The sequence below is a fragment of the Leuciscus leuciscus genome, assembly GCF_965113295.1.
Source record: "Leuciscus leuciscus genome assembly, chromosome: 16".
Classification (NCBI taxonomy): domain Eukaryota; kingdom Metazoa; phylum Chordata; class Actinopteri; order Cypriniformes; family Leuciscidae; genus Leuciscus; species Leuciscus leuciscus.
Window position 1 is genome coordinate 38,006,634 of NC_138740.1, and position 26,740 is coordinate 38,033,373.

The window sequence follows — 26,740 nt, forward strand, 5'->3', positions numbered from 1 at the left end:
AATTAAAATCCAAAATAAAAGTTTGTGTTTACATAATATATGTGTGCATGTATGATTTGTATATATAAATACACACACATGCATGTATATATTTAAGAAAAATGTGTTATTTATATATAAAATATAAAAATGTATGTATAATATAAGTTATGTATAAATATATACAGTATATACATGCATATGTGCGTATTTATATATACAAAATGATTATACACAGTACACATATTATGTAAACACAGACTTTTATTTTGGATGCGATTAATCGTTGCCCAGCACTAATAAAAAGTTACCGACCCAACAGGCGATTGACGACGTTTCACAAACCCAATATTTACTTTCATTTGACGCTTGGCGAGTGTTGATTTTAGGCACTGCATATAATACATATACTTGAGAAATGTCATCTATTTTGTGTCTTTTGATTTTGGGGTCCCTGGGAATGCATAAACTGCTCAAATGTATGCCTTGAATGCAATGCATGTCACTTTGCATGAATGTAAACGCATGTTCTGTGAGCTTCACGATGTTGTTGCCGTGTGTCACAGGTGCTCCTGTAGTCGTGTCTTTCCCTCACTTTCATCTGGGTGATGAGAAGTACGCCAATGCCATCGAGGGTATTTCTCCTGTCCACGAGCGTCATCAGACCTTTCTGGATCTGAACCCTGTAAGCGAAACCAGACCCACTCAACGTTCAGACACTTTAAACAGATTCTCGATTCAATTCAGATTGAGTAACATGAAAAACACAGACAGCAGCAGAAATATTAGGCTGCTGTCACTTTAAGTCCTACACATGCGTTATCTTTCTCTACTGTTTACATTCACTTCTTATATTTTGCTTGATTCAGTATTACAATTTAGGAAATGTTCTGTTGTCAGTCAGATACAGTAAAAGATCGCAAAGGCTGGATGATCTGTAGTTGACCGAGTATTTGAACCATTTAATCAAATATAATTGTAGGACGTTTATGAGAATCATGATATGTGAATGCTTGGCTAAAGAGATGCATCTTTATCAGGAAGGCTATTCCAGAGTTGAGGAGCCAAATGTAGAAAACGCTCACTTTCGTCATCTGTGCCTCTTTCTATGATGTATTTTTTCCTGTGTAATTAGTTTGTTAACTGCAATCTGACTCAGATCTTGACTTCTCCTATGTTAGACTATGGGAGTGCCTGTTCGTGCCATGAAAAGAGCCCAGATCAACATTCATCTCGACAGAGTAACCGGCTTTCCGTGAGTGATGTTTTCCTGTCTGATATATTTAATCACGGCATTCTGATAAACAGACGTGAGTGTTTATATTGTTTTATAGCTGAAGGTCATTTGTCTCTGTTTCCTCAGTATGACCAAGAGTCTTAACAGCACTATCTTCCCCATTGTGTTTCTGAATGAGGTGAGAGTCGTTGGGATGATTTAATCAGCCATTACAGTTGAATATCGTATTGAATGTGTGTTTGTATGATTTGTTTTGCAGTCGGTGGTGATTGATGACGCTTCGGCCGCGAGGATTCAAAAGCTGCTGTTGGTTGTGACTCTAGTCTCTCATTTTCCTCTCATCATCATCGCTCTGGGAGTCATCCTGCTCTTAGTTTCCATCATCCTCGCCATACGCTTCTATCAAAACAAGGTAATGAAGTGTTGAAAGCAGTAGAATCACTAGTATTTCCCCAGATTATTCTTCACTTTCCCACCAAATCATTGGCTGTCAGTGCGGTTCACACGAACTAAAGCTGCGTCATGTGACACTAATTTATGCTTCAAATCATTCCACGAATATTTATGTGTCTGTTCTGTGTGTGTTTGTTGTGGAAACAGAACGCTATTCTTCCACAACGACCTTTATGAATCAATATTCACATTCACACGGTCACAGTTCATAGAAAAGACAGATTTGAGAAAATCGGTGGAGCTGGTGTGACATAAACTCTCAGCTAACCAAAAATATGTTCTTTGCCTGAACACTCGAAAGCTCATGGTTATGGAAACGTACGAAGAGACATTAACCCTTAAATGCATGAATGTTTCGCAAATCATTATTACATATCCGGTCTTTAGTGACCCGGATCTATGTCACGAATGGATCTCCACCTGTCGCGATAATATAAAACTCTACTGATATTTTTATAACAATTACAAAAGAATAAAATAAAGCATATTTCGTTACCTTTCGTAGCTTGGAAGGGTTCAATTTCAGCAGATGTTTTTTACCATCATCACTGTCCCCGTCAGAGCGAATTTGGCTCATATTCGCCATCTCAACATCATCTCAAAACTATCATTTTCAGCACCTTCAAAATCAATATTTTGATATAAATAACCTGATATAAAATACTTGTTCTGCTGTAAATCGCTGAGCCATTTCAAGTTTTGCTGATATATTCGTTTGCTTTACATCTGCGTAATTATGAGTAAAACATCATGTCATTCATGTGTATCAGACATCGCCACCTTGAGGAATACTGTAAAGGTGAATTTCACTTATTGCATTATCAGAAATTCAATTATTGTTGTGCAGAAGAAAAAATACACTATTACATACCTCTGGTCAACAGCGACCCTATAAACTTTTTACAAAAAAAACATAAAACAGACATTCTTTTATAATTATAATTCTGTTTATAATGAATAGACTAAGAAGTCTAACTTAAAAAAATTAACTAGGAAGTGGGTAGTAAATTACATCCCGGGAAACTAAAGACCCGAGTAATGCATTTAAGGGTTAAGAAAACATTCTATTTTATCATTTTGCACTTTGATTATGAGAATGTTACCTTTAATGTTCTCTGAAGTAGCTGGTGATGTTTAAAAAACATTCTTTGTTTGAAAGCCGATAACCAATAATTCTTTATATTTGTAAGCAGATAACCGAGAATTCTTCGTTCGAAAGCCAATAACCGATAATTCTTTGTTTGAAAGCCGATAACCGATAATTCTTTGTTTGAAAGCCGATAACCGATAATTCTTTGCTTGAAAGCCAATAACCGATAATTCTTTATATTTGTAAGCCGATAACCGATAATTCTTTGTTTGAAAGCCGATAACCGATAATTCTTTGTTTGAAGGCCATTAACCGATAATTCTTTATTTTTGTAAGCTGATAACCGATAATTCTTTGCTTGAAAGCCAATAACCGATAATTCTTTATATTTGTAAGCTGATAACCGATTATTCTTTATATTTGTAAGCCGATAACCGATAATTCTTTGCTTGAAAGCCAATAACCGATAATTCTTTATATTTGTAAGCCGATAACCGATAATTCTTTGTTTGAAAGCCGATAACCGATAATTCTTTGTTTGAAGGCCATTAACCGATAATTCTTTAAATTTGTAAGCTGATAACCGATCATTTTTTATATTTGATAATCGATAATTCTTTGTTTGAAAGCCGATAACCGATAATTCTTTGTTTGAAAGGCGATAACCGATAATTCTTTGTTTGAAAGCCGATAACCGATAATTCTTTGCTTGAAAGCCAATAACCGATTATTCTTTATATTTGTAAGCCGATAACCGATAATTCTTTGTTTGAAAAGCCGATAACCGATAATTCTTTGTTTGAAGGCCATTAACCGATAATTCTTTATATTTGTAAGCTGATAACCGATAATTCTTTATATTTGTAAGCCGATAACCGATAATTCTTTGCTTGAAAGCCAATAACCGATAATTCTTTATATTTGTAAGCCGATAACCGATAATTCTTTGTTTGAAAGCCGATAACCGATAATTCTTTGTTTGAAGGCCATTAACCGATAATTCTTTAAATTTGTAAGCTGATAACCGTTCATTTTTTATATTTGATAATCGATAATTCTTTGTTTGAAAGCCGGTAACCTATAATTCTTTATATTTGTAAGCCGATAACCGATAAACTGATATATTGGGCGATAAATCCAGATTCTTATATAATTTTTGAGAGGCTGATTACAAAAACAAAAGTCTCACCATTTAAATCCATGTCCCAATAATACAATTATAATGTTCTCATTATAATTTCATTTAGCCTATATGACAGACTTAAATGTAGTGGAGCTGAGGTTTCATCCAGACTCTGCTGTTGTTCAGACTGTGGTTTATGCGACTGTGGTTTATGCGATGCTGTTTCCTGTCATAACTCAATCACAAGTTACTAACCACCACATCCTGCTCTCCAGATCAATTCACTAACCTTGTAATAATGCTATGCTATCTTGCTTATTAACATTGTATGTCTAACCTGAGCAAATGAACACCATGTTGTGCTGATCTGCTTTTATTTAGACTGAAGTGAAGCGTTTTGATTTCGCTGAGGTTTTCCGCAGCGCTCCTGTAAGTTCACACACTCATTAACCATCTTACAATTGACACTGCTAGTTCAGGCCTGTTTCACACATCGCACGTCTGTGGCGCATATTCGTTTCTGCAAAAATATCTCATAAGAACTGTGTCACATGCTGAACTCCTGTTGCTCAAACAGTAGAGCATGGTGCTAACAAGCTAACAAAAATATGTTCTAAGAACATTTTGCTAACATTCCCATTAAAATGGTATTTCTGAATGTTCAAAACATCCAGTTTTTTTAAATGTTTTTGTGAATGTTCAATTGTATCATTCTTCAAACATTATGGGAACGTTACTTTTGAATGTTCTCTGAAAATTCCGAGACAAAGTAACATTTTTATAACATTTACAAACATCCAGAGAATGTTCCATGAACAATGTATAAATTATGTTTTTGTGCTAACAAAGCTTGTTATGAAAGACCAGATAACTTTAAATGGATTTACGTTTTATTAATATTACTGAGAGAGGGTTTGTTCATAACTTTACCAGAACGTTCCCTGTTAGCCTCTATCTCTAGGAAATGCATGAAATTATGGACAGGATCTAGTCCTCTCCTGAGTCAGACTCATAAGCGAGTGTATGAATATGTACATGCATTTAAATGCATTATTAATGTAAATACTCAGATGTGTGAAACAGGCTTAACTTACTTCAGCTTGAACTGAATCTCCTCAAGTCTGGTTAATCACATGATGCTTTCAACTGGTTTAAGGACTAAAACATGCTGTACTCGAGGAATATGTCGGCTAAGTGTTTGTGTTCTTGACCTTGCATTGTTTGTTTTAGACTGATAACACACACACACACGTTACATACTAAACAATCGTTGTTTTCTTTCTTATTTTTAGCCATCCGCAAAGAAAGACACATCATACGCTCCTGTGAGCGGCAAAGCGGACGATCAAGATGAGAAGAATGGAACGTTTATCGGCATGACGTCCGTGGACAAGTCCTAAACTGCTGAGAGTGTGTGTGTGTGTGTGTGTGTGTGTGTGTGGGAGTGTGTACGTGTTGAAGTGTGTGAGTGGGAGAGTGTGTCGGAGTGTGTGTGTGTGTGTGTGGTCACAGATGCTGTCTAACAAGCACTATCAGTAGTTTGTTGAGTGGTGTGTGTCAGTAAACGACGGTCATGATTCACACACTGACTCTTCCTCAGGACTAAAGCCGTTAGGAAACAGGCATCTTGAAGAACGCCTGAAGAGTGTCTCTGCACACACACACACTTCAGGGTCATTCAGCATCTGTTTAGTTACATGTTTAAACACTGAGCAACACTGAAGCTGCTGTAAGTGATTTTTGGAGGATTACTCCTCTCGCTCTGTACTTTTGTGTGTCACTATGTGAGCTGTGGAGCACAAACACATTTAGTCAAGTCAAGTCAAGTTTATTTGTATAGCGCTTTTCACAATACAGATTGTATCAAAGCAGCTTCACAGTACCAAATTAAAATAATACAACAAAGTTTTTTCCAAGAGGAATTTATTGATTGATAAAATTAAATTAAATATCCCCAAAAATATCCTTAAATTTAGGCCTAAATTTAAGATTTATCTATTTAAATTGAATATCAAATTTAGATTTGATGCCATACGTCGAGTGACGTGGCGTCGGTGCTGTCTCAGGTTGGACAAAATTTCTAACCAGCATGCACTGCTGTTCGACAGAGGGCGTGTGTCTCCGTCAGTGGGCGGGGTTTATCACAGAGAGGGCGTGTGTATCTTTTTGTGGGCGGGGTTTGACAGGGTGTGTGTGTGTGTCAGTGGGCGGGGTTTGACAGGGTATGTGTGTGTCAGTGGGTGGGGTTTGACAGGGTGTGTGTGTGTCAGTTGGCAGGGTTTGACAGGGTGTGTGTGTCAGTGGGCGGAGTTTAACAGGGTGTGTGTGTCAGTTGGCGGGGTTTGACAGGGTGTGTGTGTGTCAGTGGGTGGAGTTTGACAGGGTATGTGTGTGTCAGTGGGTGGGGTTTGACAGGGTGTGTGTGTCAGTTGGCAGGGTTTGACAGGGTGTGTGTGTCAGTGGGCGGGGTTTGTCAGGGTGTCTCTGTCAGTGGGCGGAGTTTAACAGGGTGTGTGTGTCAGTTGGCGGGGTTTGACAGGGTGTGTGTGTGTCAGTGGGTGGGGTTTGACAGGGTGTGTGTGTGTCAGTGGGTGGAGTTTGACAGGGTGTGTGTGTCAGTGGGCAGAGTTTAACAGGGTGTGTGTGTCAGTTGGCGGGGTTTGACAGGGTGTGTGTGTGTCAGTGGGTGGGGTTTGTCAGGGTGTCTCTGTCAGTGGGCGGGGTTTGACATGGTGTGTGTGTGTGTGTGTGTGTCAGTGGGTGGGGTTTGACAGGGTGTGTGTGTCAGTTGGCAGGGTTTGACAGGGTGTGTGTGTCAGTGGGCGGGGTTTGTCAGGGTGTCTCTGTCAGTGGGCGGAGTTTAACAGGGTGTGTGTGTCAGTTGGCGGGGTTTGACAGGGTGTGTGTGTGTCAGTGGGTGGGGTTTGACAGGGTGTGTGTGTGTCAGTGGGTGGAGTTTGACAGGGTGTGTGTGTCAGTGGGCGGGGTTTGTCAGGGTGTCTCTGTCAGTGGGCAGAGTTTAACAGGGTGTGTGTGTCAGTTGGCGGGGTTTGACAGGGTGTGTGTGTGTCAGTGGGTGGGGTTTGTCAGGGTGTCTCTGTCAGTGGGCGGGGTTTGACATGGTGTGTGTGTGTGTGTGTGTGTGTGTGTGTGTCAGTGGGCGGGGTTTATCACTGAAGGCCTGTGCGGTTGAAGTCGGTAAAGCTCCTGAAATCACTTGCAGCACCTTTAACAATTAGACACTATGTTGACTGACTTTCACAACTTCTGAAGGCCAAACAAAAGCAACTTTATATTTGTGTTACTAAATGGTCGGTTCACACAGGACGTGCGTTCAGAAACACCTGGTAGTTTTACTTTGACATGGCAAGCTTATGGTGCAACACCAGCAGCCAAAGACTGTCTGACACACGTGTACATAGACAATATACAACATCCGGTGTGAACGAGCCATACGCGACCGAACCTGCTGTGCCTTGTTAGAAATGTTTGTTCTGTTCATTTTGCGTCTTTTTATTTCAATGAACAGGTGACATCACTGTGCCTTACAGAGACGTGTCATATACTGAAGTTAAGGTTTAATGATCTAATATTTGTTGATTTGATGTAAATGTAAACTTTGATCCTCAAACACTGAACGCAGACGAATGTCTGATTTATTTTAGATGATTTCAAGGTTTATTGTTATGAAATGAAGATCTGTAAGTATTATTAGACAGAGCAAGATTGCAGTGAGATTCAATAGTGTTACTGGACTAATATTTCAGAATCTCATCTGAAGTATGAAAATAAGTATTTTTAAAAGGTTCAATCTGTATATTTTCATTGTTTAGAGGATCACACATGGGTGTTTTGATATGTTACAGTTTCTTGTTTGTACTGGCTTTCCTTCAACTAGATGCTTTGGTGCAAAATCATAACATAATAACCTCTTACCGTCACTGCAGGTGTGTATGTATTATCAATCACAGAGCACTAAAATACACCATATTAAATGTAATTCTAAAGCTGCACGTTTAACGCACTGTTTTTTGAGATGGTCACTTGTTTCAATCTCTGAGCCATTTTATTTGAGTTTTATGATTTCTTTGTCATGATACCGATGTGCCAAACATGAAAAAAATGCACTTGATGAATTTGATTCACTTGGACGCCAATGGAAAAATCACACAGTGAAATTTCATATTTGATCCCGAGTTCAAATGATAGTGTCTGTATCCGAACTGAGACTGAATCTTTGTGCTTCGTGTGAATGTAATGTGCTTTAAATGCATTGTGTGTCTTTTCAGCCTTTCAGGTGTTAAATGATGCAGATCTTGCCTTCATCAGTGTATAAACTATAAAACTTTGATCGATGAACACAGACTGTTTATTGTCTTCTGCATCTGTCCAGCTGTTAGATTTCTAGATTCAGACTGCACAAATAATTGTACAGTTGTGTATATAAATTATGCCTTTTTCCTGTGGATTTATAAGAAAATACAATTAAAAAGACTTTCTGAAAGGCATGTTTTGTATTTTATTTTGTAGGCCTACTCGTGTGTTTTCTCCTTTTCTGAATCCTACTTCTGATTATACTTATACACTGACATTAATAGTAACCTAAAAATTACATCTTAAATATTATTTAACCACTGTATGAACCCAAACAGGGGTGCGTTTCCCGAAAGAATCGCTGGCCAACTATGGTCGCAAGTTCATCGCAATGTCCATTGAACTCTATTGGCAACGAGGGAACTTGCGACCATAGTTGGCTAACGATGCTTTCGGGAAACGCACCCCAGGTCAATTTATACGAACAAAACTAATTTCAGGAGCTAAATTGGGTAAAATTAGCTCTTTAAGGTACCAGATTACCACTTTTTATAGATTACTTGAGATGTGGCTGTTATGATAAACGAGGCCTACAGTACTTGTTACTTATAAGTTGCTTTGGATAAAAAATGAAATGCAAATGTATCTATGGAAGCCATCACAATAAGAAATAAAAATAAATTATGACATAAAAAGTCCAAACTATGATGTACAAGGTCGAATTTGACACAAAGTTGAAATGTACAAAATGTCAATGACCGTAATTTCGACTTTTTATGTCACATTTGTGGTCACATTTGTTCCATATGTCTCCCAGATACCTAAAATAAAAATGCTAGATTTCGTTGGAAACACTGTATAATGACATATCCACATCAGCCAATGATGATAGAAATGTTGGCAATTATTATCTTGCCAATGATAATGAAAAAGGTACACAGTACAATTTAATTCAACGTTTTATTATATATTAGCACAATTAGTGCCTTTATGGACCCCAAATGATACAAATCTGTGGTAAAGTGTTCAACAGAATAAGTTCTTCTTCTTCTTCTTATATAGGATTCCGGCAGTGTAGACGCTGCTGAGCGTATTACTGCCCTCCACAGGTCAGGAACAGAATAAGTTTAACGCGGTCTTTCATGACATTATCACTAAAGTAATGCGCCCGTTGACAGAGATTTGTTTGTGTTGTTGCTCCTCCGCGCCGCTGGGTGGCAGCAGTGACATCATCAGCGTCACACACACACACTCCGCGTCATTCAGCGTTACAGCATATTACTTCAGCTTCCGCACAACAAGGTGAGTTTTACACACTTTTACTGCGTTTAGTGTAGATTTGAATTAAATATATGTTCTACTGCTCTTATATATGATAAGTAGATTAGACTGAAGTGTGCGTGTTTCTTTATAGAACAGATGTATGACTATAAACAGGCAGACAGCGGTTAGCATCGAGCTAACACACTGATTTGGTCATGTAAACATCATAATGTTTCAAATAAATGTAAATATCTATAGCACTACCATGCTTTTGGACGTATATTATGGTATTCCTTGAAATGCCGTGTATGTTACTATATATATACATCTAGATAAATTGATAGATAGAAAGATGGATTGTTTATGGACAGAACATCAGTTTGATTTGAACATTTCAGTGTAAACATAATTTGACTGATTCCTGCATGTGCTGAAATATGAACAGAGCTGATATTAATAATCTCTGATGTGGTCAGTTCTGTGTCAGATATTAATATTAATAAGGGTGTAATAATACCCTCACGTCACGATTCGATACTGAACTCACGATATTATTGCGATACTCCAAGACACATGATAAAAGGTTAACAAAAAAATCTACCGTTGATAAAAATGCTAAATTTGATATTAATGTGTGTGTGTAAGTGAATATTCTTGGACTTGCTGCTGTAACCCAAAGCTGGACAACAGAGACACCAGAATAACAATATTCATGATTCTGAAGCTGAGAATGCTGAATTAATGTAGACGAATGTACTAGATCTGTGTCTCTGACTAGATATATTTAAAATAATGTCGGCCACTTTTACTGGTAACAGACATGTTTCATTATCAGGACACACAAATATTGACACTAAAACTCTGAAAACTTGAATTTTTTCCTCACACAGTAATTTGTATTGTTTGGGTGAACTCTACACGATACATATTGATGCATTTTTGTATAGCGATATATTGTGACACCCCTAAATATTAATAATGTGTGCTGTGTTCAGTTCTCCATCAGATATTAATATTAAACATGTGTTCAGTTCTCTGAAGATATTAATATTAATCATGTGTTCAGTTCTCCATCAGATATTAATATTAAACATGTGTTCAGTTCTCTGAAGATATTAATATTAATCATGTGTTCAGTTCTTCATCAGATATTAATAATGTGTTCAGTTCTCTTCAGATATTAATATTAATAATGTGTCCAGATCTGCAGATATTAATATTAATAATGTGTTCAGTTCTCTGCAGATATTAATATTAATAATGTGTTCAGTTCTCTGCAGATATTAATATTAATAATGTGTCCAGATCTGCAGATATTAATATTAATAATGTGTTCAGTTCTCTGCAGATATTAATATTAATAATGTGTTCAGTTCTCTGCAGATATTAATATTAATAATGTGTCCAGATCTGCAGATATTAATATTAATAATGTGTTCAGTTCTCTGCAGATATTAATATTAATAATGTGTCCAGATCTGCAGATATTAATATTAATAATGTGTTCAGTTCTCTGCAGATATTAATATTAATAATGTGTCCAGATCTGCAGATATGGTGTGTATTCCCTGTATCGTGATCCCTGTCCTGCTGTGGGTTTATAAGCGTTTCCTGGAGCCGATCATCTATCCCCTCATCTCTCCGTTCATCTCTCGCTTCTGGAGGAGTGCAGTGAAGGAGCCGCCGCACAAACCCTGCGCTGTACGAGAGTATACACACTCAACACTTCATCATATACTGACACACATCAATATTAATACAGTGTGGAGCCTTAAAGGAATAATTCACCCAAAAAATAAATTTATTATTTACTCTCATGTCATTTTGAATTTATAGGTTGCACTTTATTTTACAGTTCATGCATTTACAGGAAAGTTGTGGGTTATATAAGGTTTAATACATGGGTTAAGGTTAGGTTTAGGGGGACAGTAGCTTCAGGGTTAGTACATAGTTATTACCCAGTTATTGTTATTACTATAACAAGTACATCATGGGAACACGACTGTAAAATACAGTTTATAATGTGTGTTTAAATCTGCTGAATCAGTGTGATGTTAGTTCTGGAGACAGAGATTGAGCAGATCTAATCATTTTTTATTTAATTCTTTATTTGACAGTAAAAAATCCCCCAGAATTATAAAACCATAACAAAACACAAAAGTATTCAATGATCACGAGCCTGACTCCTCTTAAACCACGTTTTCACATGTGACTTAACCTGTGCAAAAGCAGGACTCTGTCTAATGTGAACTGGTCAATTATTCCCGTTATTAACGGCTCTTACAGAGAGAGCTGATGACCAGACTCAGTTACTGGTGAATGTGTCGATCAGTCCTTCATTCTGTTCTTCTTCTTCTTCTTTCCCTCAGGATGAATGTAACGGAGCGGTGAACGGATCCACGGCACACGCACCGAAGACGGTGGCCGATAAAAAAGCCGACTGACAGATCTCATGTTTCCTCAATCCGCTCCTGAAGGAGATGTAGACGTGTAGATATGATAAAACATGTAAATTCCAGCTTTAAATGCAGCTTTACTATAGTAACTAATATATGAACACACACACACACACTCTCTCTCTCTCTCTCTCTCTCTCTCTCTCACACACACACACACACACGTGTGCTCCTGTCAGAAACATTACTTACATTAAATACTTTAATAATGTTTAATAAAAATTATCTGTTTTTTATCATTCCATAACACTGCTGTTCTCAATGATGGCTTTTATCTTCTACTCGGACTGACTGCAAAAGTTCTGTGTATAATTTATGAGACTTAATATAAAATAAATGTTGAATTATTTTAATTGTGGCTGGTCTATCTTTATAATAACTAATAAAACAAAGCAGATGTCTGATACTAAAATGACATGTTTTTATTAATGCCTAAGACGAGTAAAATCTACACTTTAAATATGTTTCTCAGAGATACTCTCAAGAAATAATAGGGGAAAAAATCACGTTTTATTTTTAATAATATACATTTGAGCTATTTAGTATACCTATAATATATCATATCTATGTATAATTAAATATCATATTTTTCCTGTCTGAGTGGCAATTTTAGTCTTTATAGAAGTAGGACATATTGGCGCATTACTCAGTTCCACCAGCAGGAGGCGCCGGAGCTCCGAGGATTGTGTTGATACAAGCGCTGAGGAACTGACGTATTACGCCGAGATGTTCTGTTGCGTCATGAAGAACAGAAATCGAGGGAGACCCAGAGCGCGGGAGATACTTGAGTTCAGAACCATTTCCGGTCGTGATGCTATATAACAGACTTTAATTCAGGACTGTATTCTGAGTTTGTAAGTAAAAACCTTTGCTTAATCATAACAATTATTCTTTTTAAGTCTTTATAAAAATGCATGTCTAGCTGAAGAAGAAATGTACATTTCTTAATTGTGACTGACAGAGAAAAGAACAGCAAGATCAGATGTCAAAATATTAACAGTAACATTTACTGTTTTTTAAACATAATAAAATATTCCCGACATAAAAATGTGTATGTATCTAAGGAAGAAATGTACATTTCTTAAATAACAGCAAGAACAAAATGTCAAAATATAAACAGTAACATTTTAATTATGATTTAACGGGCATGTATTAGAATTTCTGTTTGACAGTTTATAATATATTCCCGCTCTAGTTCGTTTAAAAACAGAATAGATCATTTAAAAATATTCCCGCTCTTGTTCGGTTTAAATCATAGGTTTAAATCAGTCTTCCGTTAACCTCACTGTATTGCGGGCCGCCTCGCGCCCCCTACCGGCAGAACTCGCCATGACCGCGCGAGTAAATACCGTCACGGCTCCGAGGTGTTCAGAAGCACGGAGCTGATCAGGATAAATAAGAGACTAAAGATGGCGACGGTGGAGGATTCATGGGACAAATTCGGCTCCAAAACTTCCCTTTGGAAAACTGAGTCCAGCGGTCCAGTCGCGCACTGAGAACCACAAACCCCCGCGACACCGAGCTGAGACCCGCTTCCGTTTCTGTGGCTCCATTACGTGGTTTTTATGTAAACATTCTCGATTGCAGTAACCAAATCAAGCGGAATTTGGACTCAGATCATCCGAACCCACACCGAATCCAGCCGAGATGATCCCTGACTGAACACGCACCGAGTCCGTAAGTGTAGTTCGGTTCTGGTGCATGGAGGCCGCTGGAGGGAGTCTGCCAGCCCCGGTGTCGCAGTGATTTGGGTCAGAACACCGGATCGTGATGTATTTTCTGAGCGGCTGGCCGCGGAGGCTCCTCTGCCCGCTCCGGAGCGGCGAACGGCCCTTTCTGGTCGAGCCCAGCGCGCAACGCTTCTTCCTAGCCGTGCTGTCCGAGACCCAGATCAGCATCTGGTTCAGCAGGGTAAGAAACACATCTAACTCTTACATAACTCAGTCATTTGATGTTTTAATGCTGGTTCTGTGGCTTAGTGGGTAACCTGAAGGTTGTATGTTTGAATCCCAGAGATGTCAAAACTCCCCTAGATCAGGTCTTTAAAGGTAAGATGGTGTGGTTTAGTGGTTAAAGTGGCTGCTAACCTGAAGGTTTTAGGTTTAAACAGATTGTACATCCAACTCAATAAGGTACTGGAATGATGTGTGATGTGGCTTAGTGGTAAAGGATCAGGGATGGTAATGGAAAGGTTCGAACTTCAGAATGGATCCCAGACAGCAACATAGTGTTGGCCCACATCTGGCCCACATCTGGCCAACACTATGTTGCTGTGTGGGATTATTCATAGTAATTGGCTTTAGTAGGGTAATACAATTTAAATTGACTGTATACCAGTGGGTTTAAATGCTTGATGTTGGGTATTTCAGTGATCCAGTTAATCCTACAGTGTTTAGTGGAGTTAACTAGTGGTTGAAGACTAAGATCTGTCATCTTTCAGGACCTGGTTAATCTAGTGAAACACTTTATAAGTGTGTGGTCTAAAGATCAGGACTATAACATCATTAACCCAGTGGTTGTGGGTTCGAACCCCTAGAGGAATCACGTTTCGGGTCTGCTTACTCAAACTGTACAGGTTCAAATCCTAAAGGGTTGATTCATGTGAATCGGATTCAGTAGTTCTGGGTGCTGTGGTTTAGTGGTCAATGATCTCGGTTGGTTATGTAAAGGTTATGAGTTCTAGTCCATAATGCACTCGTTCCTGTCAACATTGAACATCTGGTTCCTCAATGTCAAAAATAACCCAATGACGGCCTCAGGATCAGCGTTAAAGGTCTCATATGGGTGCTGTGGTTTAGTGGTTATTAGCTTCTGTGCTGCTGATACTTGTAGGTTTGAACCTCATGAGCGTCTGATTCCATTCAGATGGAAATGAACAGATAAACAGCCTCACGATCAGAGGTTTTGAGTTCATGTATTCATAATGAATGATGTGGCTTAGTGGTTACGGTTGCGGACTGATGATCTGAAGGTTTGAAGCTGAGAAGGGTTTATTAATAAGTTAATCTGGAGTAGAGTGTCTAGTAGTGTTATGATGCTAGTTGTTTGATCTAGTGCTTTAAGGGCTGATGATCTAAAGATTGAAAGGTGTGTGCTAGATTTATGTTATAGCATTAAATGCACAATAACCAGGTTTATCAATTTCCTCAATTTTTCAATTTCAAATTAGCTTTATTAGCATGACTGTGTATCACAATGTTGCCAAAGCATTACTATATTATATATAAGTAATAAAACAAACAAACAATCAAAACGTATATGTATAGATCATGTCATGTGTAGCATATTAACTAAAATAAATACAATCCACCTTAATAAACGAATAAATTATGCGGGTCAGCGTATCAGTCGTCCTATTGGTTTAACTTTAACCGATCTCATACATTTGAACTAATTGAATCTTGCTTGTTAGTCACATTTAAACATGTTCAAACTTAGTTTTTAATAACAGATTAAGTCTGTTTTTACAAATAATGCAGATTTGAAGGAGTTTGAATAAACACATTGTGAAATGAGTATTTGAATAAAGTCAAGTAGAGGCAAATAATAGATAATGGCAGGATTTGTGTGTGTGTGTGTGTGTGTGTGTGTGTGTGTGTGTGTGTGTGTGTTATTGACCGCAGTCAGGAGGTTTGACTGTTGTTGATCAATGGTTAAAGTGCAGAAATTCCACCAGAGTTCACAACATCTAGTGTGAGTTTTCAGTTTCAGTTTGTTGTCTTGTGTGGTGTTGTGTGGTGTTGTGTTGTCTTGTGTTGTCTTGTGTTGTCTTGTGTTGTCTTGTGTTGTCTTGTGTTGTCTTGTCTTGTGTTGTCTTGTGTTGTGTTGTGTGGTGTGGTGTTGTGTGGTGTGGTGTTGTGTGGTGTGGTGTTGTGTGGTGTGGTGTTGTGTGGTGTGGTGTTGTGTGGTGTGGTGTTGTGTGGTGTGGTGTTGTGTGGTGTTGTGTTGTGTGGTGTGGTGTTGTGTGGTGTTGTGTGGTGTTGTGTTGAAGTGATGTTTGATGTCAGAGACTCTCACCTGTGTGTCGTCCTGAAGACCCCAGACGCTCCGTCCGGAGAGATAGACAGAGAGACAGGCAGATAGATAGTAGAGCGACTGTGTCCTCACTACACACACACACACACACACACACACACACACAGCCCTCACTGCACAGAGAATCAAGTGGAAACAGAGCTCCACTTTTTGACATCCTGCCCCAATTATACAAACATTAGGGACGCTCTCCATCCCCTTCTCACAAGCCACCAGAAAGACTTCCATCAGAAATCTAGTATGGACAAACTCCCACTCCTGCTAGGAGAAAGCCCAGCGAGCTCAAACCTGGCTGCCAGGTGTGTGTGTGAGAGAGAGAGTGTGTGTGTGTGTGTGTGTGTGTGTGTGAGAGAGAGAGAGAGTGTGTGAGGTCCTGTCACGAGAAAAGAGCCTCCAGCAGGACAGAGCTACCAACTATAAAGCCCCTTTCACACAGCGCTTTGAACCCGGGAAATTGCCGGCAAATTGCCAGAGCGCCTTCTGTGTGAACGCAAACTCGACCCGGGATTGATGCCGGGATCGATGCCGGGTCGGGACCTAGTAACATTGCCGTGTTCAGTCCCGGAACGCGCGCTGTGTGAACAAAAGCCGTAATAATGCCGTGTCGTAGTGATGACGCTGAAGCGCGGGATCGTTCGCCAGCTGTGAAACGGTACGTAAAGCACAAGTTTATGATCGAATCAGAGAAAAAAATGCACAAGCGAGAGAGAGAGAGAGAGAGAGAGATCGCAGCTCATAAGCAAACTTAAGACACTGCTGAGACATTACAAGTCACATCGATGTCACGTGTCTTTACGGCATTTTTACGGGTTGTGTGTGAACGCACTCTCTGATTCCGGAAAATCACTGGCAGTGTGAATGAACCAAAATCAAACGAACCCGGGTCAAATCCCGGGTCACTTTATCCGTGTATTTTCCGGAATCTCTGTGTGAAAGGGGCTAGAGAGATGGGATATCTCTTTCTATAAGAAAATCTTTATTTTATTTTTTTTATTGTATAGTGTTATGAATGCTTTGGTAATGTAAAGATTTCTTTCACCATGCCAATACAGCTATTTGAATCTTGAATCTTGAGTTAAGCAGAGAGATGGACAGACAGACAGACAGGCAGAGAGAGAGGCAGGCAGAGAGAGAGACAGGCAGACAGACAGGCAGAGTGAGAGACAGACAGGCAGGCAGTGAGATAGACAGGCAGAGAGACAGACAGACAGGCAGAGAGACAGACAGACAGGCAGAGAGACAGACAGACAGGCAGAGAGACAGACAGACAGGCAGAGAGACAGACAGACAGGCAGAGAGACAGACAGACAGGCAGAGAGACAGACAGACAGGCAGAGAGACAGACAGACAGGCAGAGAGACAGACAGACAGGCAGAGAGACAGACAGAGAGGCAGAGAGACAGACAGACAGGCAGAGAGACAGACAGACAGGCAGAGAGACAGACAGACAGGCAGTGAGATAGACAGGCAGGCAGAGAGACAGACAGAGAGATAGACAGGCAGGCAGAGAGGTAGACAGAAAGCATGTGTAATACTTCGTTGTTGTTGTTATTTTATGTTTATATAAGAGAGTTGGGCCTCAGAACAGAAAGCAGGACGGACACTGTTTCATGTTATATTGTGGAAATATTCGTGTCCTTCTATTATTAACTGTGACTGCATCACACAAGCTCTTGTGTCTTTGTGTTGTTTTTATCTTTCTTATATTTACACACAATGCTCATTGTTTCCCTTCAGTTCCTGAGTAAGTGAGTGTTACTGCAGTACAGATTGTGCAGACACTGTTGATGTTACATATACGCATAGATCGTGACTGATGATAATCCTGGGAAAATACTTCCAGGTGATCCTATATACTTCCCACCGCTCCCTGTGCCCTTCCTGCCATTTAACTCTGAAGTGTGTAGAGTTTCTCAGACAGTCCCGGGAAACAACGGAATGTGTCTGGAATGTGTGTGTGTTTAAAACAAACTCTTCCTCTCCAGCTGTGTGACTCCACCTTCACACACACACACACACACACACACACACACACACACACACACACACACACACACACACACACACACACTCTCGTCGGCAGTAGTGCTGAAGTCATGCATATCAAAGCGACTGGCCTCAACACGTTTGCACACACACACACACACACTGCCGTCTCGTCTTTAACACTGAAGTGTTTCCTGATCTGCTTCCTGTCACCTGAATTAAAAGGATATTGCACCCAGAAATCATCATTTACTCACGCGTGACTTTGTTTCTTTCTGCTGTGGAACATAAAAGAAGAACCTTTGGAACCAAACAACATCGAACTCCAACTTTTTATTATTTGAACAAAAAAATTCTCTAAATATATATTTTTTTAATGTATCACAGCAGAAAGAAACAGTCATACAGGTTTAAAACAACATGAGCGAATGATTATTTTCAGAAGTTCAGTTGAGTCGGCTTTTATTTCTAATGCTCAGTGTTTTTGTAAGAGTGTACACACTCAGTTCAACATGTTTCTGCTCATTCCACAGGGTTTCCCTTCGGCTTTTGCTCTGCCTTATTCATCATTTATGAGTTGCTTTGGATAAAAGCGTTTGCTGAATGAATGTAAATGTAGATCACTGCAGAAAATGCACAAAAACTCTGTGGTTTCCATTTTGACCTGTATATGTTTTAGGGATGGGACGATTACCGAATTCACTATAAACCCCGATAAAATGTACTGACGGTTAGTATTATCGTTTAAAATTTAATTATCATTAAAACCGTGTTTGATTATCGCGATTTTCACTGTAAATCCTGTCCAGCCAGCAACAGTGTGGCGCCGGCGCAGCGCGAAATGTTGTTTTTCTTTTATTGGAGAAGGAATAGCGGAAGGCCGTGACCGTGGACCAAATCTGAGGTGTGGTCATATTGGCTTTTACAAAAGTCCTGAGGGAAACTTAATCGAGGATGGTCACTACAATAGGGGGGAAACACTTCAAATCTGCTGAGTCGTCTGGTGTGACCATCACCCACTGTTTTATAAGTTAACTTTGACCTCAATACCAAAACTACGTCTGGGAAATAATTGGGCACAAAATGTTGTTTTGAGTTGAAATATTTGATCTCACTCACTTGAAATAAACGTGAAGCTTCCGTGAAGAAAAGTTCACAGCAAGTGGCTTTGAGCCAAAGACAAACGATCAAGTTCAAACAAGACTATTAAGAGTGACATTTAAGGGATAATAATGTATATTCATTGTACACTTATTACACCGAATTTTTTATTTATTTTTTTCCACATAATTACGGGGACATATTGAATTGAGATGAATGTTTTAAATCTTACCTGTTTATAAATTTAATTTTGTACAGCGTACAAAACAATCGTCCAGACAAGATGATCACAACAATATTATCAAACTCTGTAAACAATAAATCAACTCTGATTTCATTTTCAATAGTCAAGTCAAGTCAAGTCAAGTTTATTTGTATAGCGCTTTTCACAATACAGATTGCATCAAAGCAGCTTCACAGTATTAAATTAAAATAATACAACAAAGTTTGTTTCAAGAGGAATTTATTGATTGATAAAATTAAATTAAATATCCCCAAAATATCCCCAACTGAGCAAGCCAAAGGCAACAGTGGCAAGGAACCGAAAAACTCCATCAAGTGACCTAATGGTGTCCTAAAACTCCATCAGGTGCCTTAATGGAGAAAAAAAAACCTTGGGAGAACCCAGGCTCAGTCGGGGGCCAGTTCTCCTCTGGCATTGGATAGAGGCCGGATTGTAGTTTGAACTGTAGGATTATATGAATGCCTGGCTGAAGAGATGCGACTTTAATCTAGTTTTAAACTGGGAGAGCGAGTCTGAGCAACGAACAGTATCAGGAAGACTATTCCAGAGTTTTGGAGCCAAATGTGAAAATGCTCTCCCTCCTTTGGTGGTTCTGGATATCCTAGGTATGACCAAAAGCCTTGAATTTAGTGATCTCAAAGAGCGCGATGGATTATAGGGCGATAGAAGATCCGTTAAATAGACTGGAGCTAAGCCGTTTAGGGCTTTATAAGTCAGTAGCAATACCTTGTAATTAATACGGAACTTTATAGGTAACCAATGCAGTGATGATAAAATCGGTGTTATATGATCATATTTTCTTGATCTCGTAAGAACTCTAGCGGCGGCATTTTGGACTAACTGTAGCTTGTTTATTGAGGATGCAGGACAACCAGCTAATAAAGCATTACAGTAATCCAGTCTCGAGGTCATGAATGCATGAACTAACTTTTCTGCATCAGAAACTGATAGCATATTACGTAGCTTAGCAATGTTTCTAAGGTGGAAAAAGGCTGTTTTTGTAACATAAGAAATATGATTTTCAAAAGACAGGTTGCAATCGAGTATAACACCCAGGTCTTTTACTGTAGAGGATAAAGTAACAGGACATCCTATGATGTTAAAGTTGTATTGTGCGAGGTTTTGTGGGCGGTTTTTTGAACCGATAAGTATTACCTCTGTCTTGTCTGGATTTAATAAAAGAAAATTACGCGTCATCCAATCTTTTATATCTTTAACACACTCTGTCAATTTGGAAAATGTAGCGTTTTCATCCGGCCGTGATGAAATATATATTTGAGTGTCATCAGCATAACAATGGAAACTAATTCCATGTTTCCTTATAATATTTCCAAGTGGCATCATATATATTGAAAATAACAGGGGGCCTAATACAGATCCCTGCGGCACTCCATAGTTTACTGGAGTTATGATCGATTTTTCTCCATTTAAATAGACAAAATGGTAGCGGTCAGATAGGTATGATTTGAACCAGCTTAGTGCTTGTCCTTGAACACCAGTATAATTTTGTAGTCGATCTAAGAGTATTGTGTGATCTATAGTATCGAACGCAGCACTAAGATCAAGTAAAACTAGTATTGAGATACAGCCTTGGTCAGAAGCTAAAAGTAAATCATTTGTGATTTTAACGAGCGCAGTTTCAGTGCTATGATGCGGTCTGAATCCAGACTGAAACTTTTCATAGATATCATTTTGTTGCAAGAAAGAGCCCAGTTGAGCGGACACCACTTTTTCTAATATTTTAGACATAAATGGAAGATTTGAAATGGGTCTATAATTTGCTAGATTATTATGATCTAATTGTGGTTTCTTAATGAGAGGTTTTATAACTGCCAGTTTAAATGTTCTTGGAACATGACCTAAAGATAAAGACGAGTTAATAATATTGAGGAGAGGCTCTTCCACTACAGATAACACTTCTTTCAGTAGTTTAGTTGGTATAGGATCTAATAAACATGTTGTTGTTTTAGATGAAGTGATAAGTTTATTTAACTCTTTTTGTTCTATAGTTGTAAAGCACTGTAATTGTTCTTTCGGGGTGATAATTGAAGCTGAATTGTAAGGCGCGATTGAAGATTGAACGTTTATAATTGTGGTTCTGATGCTTTCTATTTTCTCAGTGAAGTAGTTCATGAAATCATTACTACTGAACTGTAACGGGATATTTTGTTCGGGTGACGTCTGTTTATTTGTTAGTCTAGCCACGGTGTTAAATAGAAACCTTGGATTGTTTTGGTTGATACGATCAGAAACGGAGACGGAAGACGGCAAGTTGTATTTGCATGAAACGAGAGAGCGCGTCCGTTGTGATACATGGATAATGCGTTGCTATTGACGACGGAAATGCCACAGAATATAATCTTGATGATATTTAATGAAATGGAGATAATTAGATGATATTTTGTTGCACAGAGACACACAACGCTTCTGTTGGAACTGTCTTCGATTAGACTACACACACATCCCTAATATGGTTATGATTTCAGACGTGATTTATGTTTTCGGGCTCAGTTATAAACACACGTGCAATCAGATTTAAGCCTAAATTCTATTTCATTTCATCCTACCTACGTTAAAGTTGAGGAACAAATAAGAATTTAAGAATTTAAGTCGTATAAATGTTCAAAATTGTACAATAACTGACGGGCATTCGACCAAACTTTTTGCACACCAGTAATTAAAATAATCCAACATTAATTATTAGGGCTGTGAAAAGATTAATTGCGATTAATCGCATCCAAAATAAAAGTTTGTGTTAATATACTGTGTGTACTGTGTATAATTATTTTGTATATATAAATGCACACACTTGCATGTATATATTTAAGAAAAATGAGTTATTTATATATAAAATATTTATATATAATATACATTGTATTTTGGACGCGATTAATTTTTTCACAGCCCTATTAATTATGAAATATTCAAATATTATGAAGTCTGCATATGAGCACACATAATTCGTTTTGGTGCACATTGATGCTTCAGTTAAACTGTGATTTATAAAGATGGACGCATCCAGGAAGACTTGTTTTGTACATAGACGTTTTATAAATCATTCATACATCATACATTCTGCACACATCTTTATAACTCATTTAAACTCATTGAGATGTACAGCAGCAGCAGATGTAAAGTCACACTTATACACACAATCGCTGGTGAAATGCATGCTCAGTGTGTGTTGTGTAGCGCTGTGCGATCATATTTCATCTGTTGTGTGTGTGTGAGCCTGTAAGATGAGTATTAGTGAACAACCATCACGAACCATCCTGTACAGATGCTCAGGTTTACGGTGTTCAGAGTCACTTTCACAACACTGATCCGTTTAAATGAGCGAACAGACGTGTCATCTTCGGTCTCAACCAATCGTGGGAGTTTGGGGGCGGGGCTATTCATTTTAACTGACCAATGACAGACCGTGTTTGAGAAACGTGATTGGAAACAGTCATAATGTTGGGCTACACTTTATTTTAAGGTGTCATTGTTACACTTTAATCATATATTTAAGTACTGAGTAATATTAACTAACTACATGTACTTACTATAGGGTTAGGGTAGGATTTGGTTGAGGGTTAATTGCATGTAATTATGCATAATTTACTGTTAATACTATGGTAGGTACATGTAACATGTAACAAGGACACTGTAAAATAAAGCGTTACCTAATGTTGTCTGTACATGTGCAGTTGTGACCTAAACTATGAGGTGATTTGGGGTTAGTGGTAATCTTAACATCTTAACATCAGTACGAGATCTGAGCCTCAGTTCATGTAACGTGATTACTGAACAAAAGCAGCTTATGATTGTTCATCAGTGGTACGAACATGCATGCGCTTCATGGGTTTCGCTCCACTATAGTTCCCTGTGATGTGAATCAGTCAAGGCTTCGATCAGATCATCATTTGCCTCTGGATAGAATAGAATAAATCTTTATTATTAAAAGAAACAACGAAACACATTTAGCAGCTCTTCAGATTTAGCAGGATAACTATAAACCATGGAAACAGTGCATATAAATACCAGGGACAATTGAAAAAGATAGACACAATGTAAATGAGAATAGATAAAATTATCCCAATCAAATAAACAGACAAAGACATAATATACAATGCAAAATAAGATACAAAGATAGACACACTGGACACAAACAGTGAGGTAGTGCTAAGTGAATGATAAGGATATGTTGGAGATGAAGGATATTGTTATATGTATTATAGTTTGGACACACCTGAGTTGAATCTTGTATAAACATGTCTTGTTGCTGGCTGTCGGCACTAGCCGCTTTTCCATTACCCTTCAAATTGCGCAAAATAATATCGCGAATTGAAAATGCGCCCGATGGAAACGCGTCAATTTCGCAAAAACTCCCATTGATCGCAAAAAAGTGTTTCCGCTCGCATGAGGAGGTTTTACAGGCTATTCGAAAAAGAAATATGTCGCAAAACTGCAATGGAAACAATTTTTGCGCATTTACAGGTCAGCTGACGTAGATGACGCGGTGTGTTTGGACAGAATACGAGACAGAGTTCTTTATTAAACTCATAAAAGACAGAAGAATTACAGGAATAATGGATTCTAAACCTCAAATAAATGCCACAATCAAGACCTCGAAGCAGATCTGAGGGAGAAACTCCTCATATGAGTCGCTCCCAGTATAGACCTTATGTAGCTCCGCCTCTTTTCAGCACTGCGCTCGTTGTCTTTTGTCTTCCGGTCTGTATTTTCACACGATTTTGCGTGTTTATTAATGAACGGCTCGTTTTATTTAAAATCTTCCCGGTCGACTGACATTTGTTTTGTCATCTGGTTTAAACATTACAATCCTCATGATAACTTTCGTTAACTTTACATTAAGTAAATCCATAGAAATATACAGAGCGACCACAAAAATGGAAGTTCAAAGACAATATTCTAAAGATGGCGTCTCTAAGGGTTGTTCCTTGCCATTAATGATTGGAAAACACACATACTTCTCCTTCCATTAATAATAATGGCTAGTGCGGTGGCTGGGATATACATAAACCTACCAACGTCCGTCGCCATGACTTCTGGAATGACTTATCGTGAGACGAAAAAATCAAGTTTTAGTCGCACCACATCGTTTAATGGAAACGCCGTCATTTCGCAATAGTTTTTTGTCGACATTTAGGAAAAAAAACACAAAAGTTTTGTGCAAATCTGTAATGGAAATGCGCCAAATGTTGGAGTAATCAATGATTGGCTGTGATCATTAGAGGGTTTTAGGGTCTGATATGTCTGATGATTTACTGAGTCAAATACATCTAAAAATGGATCATGTTGTGTTCACTTGGATGTGGCAACCAAACACAGACACACACAGATGTGAAATATGATGATGATGATTAGCACGATAGTGTTGCTCTTGTCTTTTTCTTTTTTGTTACAGTGGCAGTTTCTTCACAACAGAGCAACATGAGGACAGTGAAGGACCGATCACAATGTTTCTCTGTGTCTGATTTCACATCCCTTTTTGCTTGTCTTTTTGGTTTCACTTTGTTCAGGAACGATAACTACAGTCAAACCAAAGTGTATTCAGACACCATCAACATTTCTGACATTATCACAGTTTATTTGCTAGAGTTTAGAAAATGGTAATAAAATATGAGCAGAACTCAGTTGATATTTGACTGGTTTTGTCCGTCCTTCTGTTAGACTGTCTCACACATGAATTATGTTGAATATCTGTCAGCTGTTAAATTTAACTACACAATTACATAATACCAGTTTAGCTCAACCAGTGACCAAGCAATGCTTCATTGTGTTCAGTCTGTGTGTAAAAAGAGCATTAGCAATTAAAGACAAAACACTTCAGCAAAACATGATCAGCTCAAAGTGTCGGAATCATTTTTGGTCCCAATTTTTTTAATAAATGTTACTGGTAGTCCCTGTATGAAAAATTGTGGCGTATAATAGGCTATGTCACAAGTTTACTTTATTTTTCTCTCCTCACTTACATAAATTATCTATAGTGTCCTGCACACACTAGTGAAAAAAAAAATCAAAAATGATATCTGGTGTCTGCATACATTTTGGTTTGACTGTATATAAGTGTCTACACGAGCGGACTATATCTGTCCATTTATTAATATTATAAGCACTGCAGTTTTGTCGTCTGCCGCTTTAAATGCTCGAGCTCTTTAAAGCCTGGATTCTGATTGGCTGTCAGTGTTTTTATCATTCCACTGGACTAAATGATTATTAATTAAAACTTTCTATTTCTTATTGGCGTGAACAGGACTTTTTGGTCACTATTAAAACAGTCTGATAATTGCAGTTTGATAATAAAGATTAAATGTGCATGTTTGTCTGCTGGATGCCCTTTTTGTATTTTGTTTTTTTGCACAAACTTGAATATTTCATCTGTGGTGATGATGGAGGTTCAGTTGAATTCATGTTTATTTGTGTAGCGCGTTTTTCACAGTACAAATCGTTTCAAAGCAGCTTTACAGAAAATGCATGATGCAAATATTACATCAGGTTGAAGATGATGCACAAATGTATTTTCTCTGCACGATTTAACAAGCATGATTGTATCAGAGGACATGAATCAGTTGTTTATTGTATCATAGGGCAGGAAGTAACGTGTGCTTTGTGTAAGCGTGTTGAATTCAGATCGAGAGTGAGTTTAGGACAACCACCGTCGTGCGTTACGCTCTCGGTCTGTTATGCAACTCTGCAGATGATTTACATGCATGATTTTTGGTGCATTCTCTAATTTGTCAGAGATGTTTTTCTTTCCTTTTTAGTCAGGCTGTATGAAAAGGAGCGTCACTGAGTGCTTGAGTTGCCATAGAAAAACATTTGCACCCACTATTAGAGTCATTTACCTACAGTTTTACAGAGTAACGTGACGTCAGTCTTTGGATAATGTGAGTAATTCAAGTTATAAATGTACACATGGCTGGTTGCTATAGGTACAGGTGTTTGATCAAAATAAAGCCGGTCCTGGATCCGCTGACGTCTGATGGTAAATACAGCTGTCAATCACAGACACTAGTTGTGAATGTTTCTCTCGTGTGGAATCTGAAGCCTGTCTGACCTTTCGTGACCCCTGAACGAAACACTCATGAGGAACGACCTTCACACACACACGCTGAAAGTAAATGCAGATTCTGTGACGTTAGTGTTAGTTTTACACACATGAATGTGTGTGTGTGTGTGTGTTGAGGTTTACAGCTCCCCGTTGGCAGAATGAAACCAGCACTTTGCTTCCATTTTTGGGTGTTTTTCTTTGTGGCCAAGCGCTGTTCTGTTCTCTTCCGCACATCCGTCTCTCATTTCTCCTGATGGGTTTCCCTGCTGCTCCGCATTTCACTGGGAGAATGTCATGCGGTTCTGTTGATCTGTAGAATAAAGACGTAAACGCACACGATGAACGGCGTTAAACTTTTGTTTTTCCTCTGTTAGATGATTCAGAGTCATTTTGGAGCATCTT

The 26,740-nt window shown here is 38.5% G+C and overlaps 2 protein-coding genes across 6 annotated transcripts in view; both read left to right on the forward strand.

Moving 5' to 3' along the window:
• Nucleotides 1–8,390, forward strand: part of scarb2b (scavenger receptor class B, member 2b) — a 46,970-nt gene extending 38,580 nt beyond the window's left edge. The window contains exons 8-15 of one of the 5 annotated variants that reach the window (XM_082140119.1): nucleotides 546–664; nucleotides 1,161–1,234; nucleotides 1,343–1,394; nucleotides 1,476–1,628; nucleotides 4,264–4,311; nucleotides 5,175–6,127; nucleotides 6,343–6,523; nucleotides 7,062–8,390. In XM_082140119.1, the coding sequence (XP_081996245.1) occupies nucleotides 546–664; nucleotides 1,161–1,234; nucleotides 1,343–1,394; nucleotides 1,476–1,628; nucleotides 4,264–4,311; nucleotides 5,175–5,282 (554 nt within the window). In that variant the 3' untranslated portion in view covers nucleotides 5,283–6,127; nucleotides 6,343–6,523; nucleotides 7,062–8,390. Of the gene's footprint in view, nucleotides 1–545; nucleotides 665–1,160; nucleotides 1,235–1,342; nucleotides 1,395–1,475; nucleotides 1,629–4,263; nucleotides 4,312–5,174; nucleotides 6,142–6,311; nucleotides 6,524–7,061 lie in introns of all 5 variants that reach the window. The other 4 variants (XM_082140118.1, XM_082140120.1, XM_082140121.1 and 1 more) reach the window with 4 other exon arrangements.
• A 4,877-nt stretch (nucleotides 8,391–13,267) lies between these two features.
• The window catches only part of ric1 (RIC1 homolog, RAB6A GEF complex partner 1), a 69,269-nt gene continuing 55,796 nt past the window's right edge, over nucleotides 13,268–26,740 (forward strand). The window contains exon 1 of the mRNA XM_082140112.1: nucleotides 13,268–13,826. Within this exon, the coding sequence (XP_081996238.1) occupies nucleotides 13,686–13,826 (141 nt within the window). The 5' untranslated portion in view covers nucleotides 13,268–13,685. The remainder of the gene's footprint in view (nucleotides 13,827–26,740) is intronic.